Source organism: Notothenia coriiceps, unplaced genomic scaffold, assembly GCF_000735185.1.
Source record: "Notothenia coriiceps isolate Sejong01 unplaced genomic scaffold, NC01 NC01_scaffold00007397, whole genome shotgun sequence".
NCBI lineage: Eukaryota > Metazoa > Chordata > Actinopteri > Perciformes > Nototheniidae > Notothenia > Notothenia coriiceps.
In genome coordinates this window covers 1-3,352 of record NW_011340098.1, presented here as the reverse complement: position 1 = coordinate 3,352, position 3,352 = coordinate 1, and the positions used below count along the sequence as shown (strand labels likewise).

The window sequence follows — 3,352 nt, the reverse complement described above, 5'->3', positions numbered from 1 at the left end:
GGGGCTTACCAGGCGGCAATAAATAAAAAGGGGGAAGGGCCCATCTCAAAACCACCCGTGATACCGCAAACCAAACAATAGGACTCGTGAAGAACACCAGCACCAGGGACTGGGGTTGCCGCCTCAGGCCCACAGCACCTGTCTAACACGAGGAAGACGGTTAAAACCTCCACACAGTATTACACTTAAATAAACTACTAAATAAATAATCAAACAAATACAACCAAATTAATTAACTTATCCAAATACAGTCTGTACGCAATGGTCAATGTTAAACAAGGAAAACACTATAAACTAAATTAACAAAACAAAATAACAAAACCAAGATAACAGTTTCTTAAATTAAACAGTGAGTTGTAGCTTATCCGTGAGAATTGGTCGGCGAGTTCCCGGAGAGCCCGAACCGCTTCAGAGTCCAGAAGGGGGGGAGGGGGCACGTCACCAGCCACGGAGCTCGCAAAGCAACGGCAAGTTTATCCCATCAGTGAGTCACTGGAAAGACCCAAAACAGCAGGACCAGTTGTCCGAAGGTGGACCTAACAATTAATAGCACCCCTGAAAAGGGCACAGGTACATATAATATTATTTAGAGGCCAAATAAACACATGGATGTCAATAACTGAATGTACAGGTTCCCATACATACAATCTATTGAGCCACAGCACAGCACCCGAGCCGTCAGGGGAGAGAGGCGCACAGGCCATGGCAAAATCCCGCTACAGCAATAAAAAATAATAAAATAAGCCAGGAGCCAAGTGTCAGGTGACAAAGGGAGGCAGACAACGGCAACTCACCAGGTGATAACAACACTGCGCCCAGGGGAGTCTTCAGCGAAGCAATTTCTTCGCCACCGCACCGGCAGTCAGATGCGCTGTACGGATGCAACTGTTGCGAAACGGCTGCCACGCCAAACAATTAATTTCGGCCACGCCGTGCTCCAGCCACCAGCGAAGGAGTTGACAGGTGAGTCACGAGCTACGCCACACCCCTGTATTTATACTACCGGCGCCGCCCATAGTGACAAATGCGCGGAGGCGCATGGCACAGTGCCGTATAGCGGTAAGGAGGGAGAAGAGCTCCTGTCACACTTAGTTAATCATGATTACAACACTTGGAATTGCTGTGACTGGTCAGTTTGTTGGCCTGTCACTTTAACTGCAGATCTATATGAAGAAGACATGAACATCATTAATAACTCAGAAGTCATGATGATTGAGATACCTTAGTTGAGGCATTAATTAAGGTATTGTTCCTGCATTAAGTCATGCATGAGATACTATTAATCCTTATACATTACTGATAGTTCATGAACTATTACATGAATGGATTCATGCTTTTTCATGCATGAAATCATGATGATTCATGTACCCTGACCATAAAGTATTACCTACATTTTAGCATTTTTCTCAGCACACTTTTTCTCATGCATCCTGTTTACTTTACCTTACATGAAACATGTCTACTTATGTTTTGGACGCATTTCCCTATAAAACATTTTCACGAGATGTCGCTAGAGACCATGCTATATTCGTGTGTTCACCGTTTATAAACCCCTCCTCTATTTATGACAGAAAATACAACGTCATCATCTGGCAGTGCTTTGTGAACATTGCGTCCAGACGAGTAAAGCCCGTAAGAGGAAGAGGACATTAAGCGAGAATGGATATATAAAAAGGCTATATTTTTCACTTTTCCTAAAGAGGACAAAAGGAATAAACCAGGATTTGTTGCTTTTGCCTACAGAGCGATGGCTACTCGGGAACAATGGGAGAATATATTGGGTCTGTTTTTTACTCTGCTTTGTCTCTGCGACTGGTCCGTGGCTCAGATAACCTATTCCGTTTCAGAGGAGGTGGACAAAGGGACATCGGTGGGAAATCTCGCTAAGGATTTAGACCTCAATGTGCAGCAGCTTCATTCCACGGGTCTTCAGATTACCTCTGAATATAGCAAACGTTATTTTGACATAAATCGTGAATCTGGAGTACTTTTTGTTAGCGAGAGGATTGATCGGGAGGAGCTTTGTTCTAATACGGTAAAGTGCTATTTGAATATAGAGGCCGTATTGAGTAACCCTCGCAGCCTCCATCGAATTGAAATTGTTATTAATGATATTAACGACAATGCTCCGTCTTTTCTGGAAGAAATAACAACAATTGATATGTCGGAGTCTTCATATGTCGGAGAAAGGCATCCACTGCCGATAGCTCATGATGCAGACGTAGGTGCAAACTCAGTGAAGACGTACAAATTGAACCCGAATGATTATTTCTCTTTAGATATACAGAGCATTGGTGACCAGAGTGTGTCTGCTGAGTTAGTGCTGCAGAAAGCATTAGATCGAGAAAAAGAGGCTGTTATTGAACTCACACTGACAGCGTTTGATGGAGGGAAACCTCCCAAAACGGGCTCTTTACAGATACACGTTAATGTACTGGATGCAAATGACAATTCTCCGCTGTTCAGCAAAACTCTTTACAAAGTACAAGTTGTGGAAAATGCAAATGTTGGCACAACGTTATTGACATTGACAGCTACTGATTTCGATGACAGCATAAATGGTCAAATTGTGTACTCTTTCACAGAGGGGGGGCGTTTAAACCTTGATGAAATATTTGACCTGAATGCTGATAGTGGGGAAATCATTGTAAAAGGCAATATTGATTTTGAAGAAAATAAGGCATACGAGATTCGTGTCCAAGCACGAGACAAAGGCAATCCTCCTCGCAGTGCACATAGCAAGGTTTTAGTCGAAGTTATTGATGTCAATGACAATGCTCCGGAAATCTCGGTCTCGTCACTTATGAGTCCAGTGAAAGAGGATGCTGAAATAGGCACAGCTGTTGCGATGGTGACTATCACTGATAAAGATGGTGGAAAAAATGGTCTCACAAACCTTAAAATCACAGGTCCTGTGCCATTTAAATTAAAATCTAACTATAAAAATTATTATTCTTTGTTGGTTGACGGGCCTCTGGACAGAGAGAGGGTTTCCCAGTTTAATGTATCAATAACAGCCACAGACGAAGGAACTCCCTCTCTGTCGAGCAAAAGTGTCATTACAGTTCAAGTGTCTGATGTTAATGACAACCCTCCTCGATTCCTGGAGCCTCTGATTAATGTTTACGTGAAAGAGAATAGCCCAATTGGAACTACAATTCATGTGCTTACGACATTAGATTCAGACTTAAATGAAAATGCAAAAGCAAGATACCACTTAATAAACAGTTCTCCGAAGACCACACAGATAGCTTCAATGGTTAACATCAACTCAGAGACTGGAGATATAGTCAGCCTGCAGTCTTTTAACTATGAGGAGTTAAACACGTTTCAGTTTAAAGTGCAGGCCACA

The 3,352-nt window shown here is 42.6% G+C and overlaps 1 protein-coding gene and 1 long non-coding RNA gene across 2 annotated transcripts; one reads left to right on the top strand and one right to left on the bottom strand.

The window, feature by feature from the left end:
• LOC104944060 (uncharacterized) lies at positions 1–1,114 on the bottom strand. Its single transcript, XR_798185.1, has 3 exons — positions 795–1,114; positions 646–716; positions 1–555 (listed from the first exon to the last, which is right to left on the bottom strand). It is a non-coding gene; the product is annotated as an uncharacterized lncRNA (long non-coding RNA).
• A 536-nt stretch (positions 1,115–1,650) lies between these two features.
• LOC104944059 (protocadherin gamma-C3-like) lies at positions 1,651–3,346 on the top strand (the record flags this gene model as incomplete). Its single annotated transcript, XM_010769536.1, has 1 exon — positions 1,651–3,346. A coding segment is annotated over exon 1 (1,599 nt), but the record flags the coding sequence as incomplete, so codon positions are not given.
• Between the last annotated feature and the right edge of the window lie 6 nt (positions 3,347–3,352).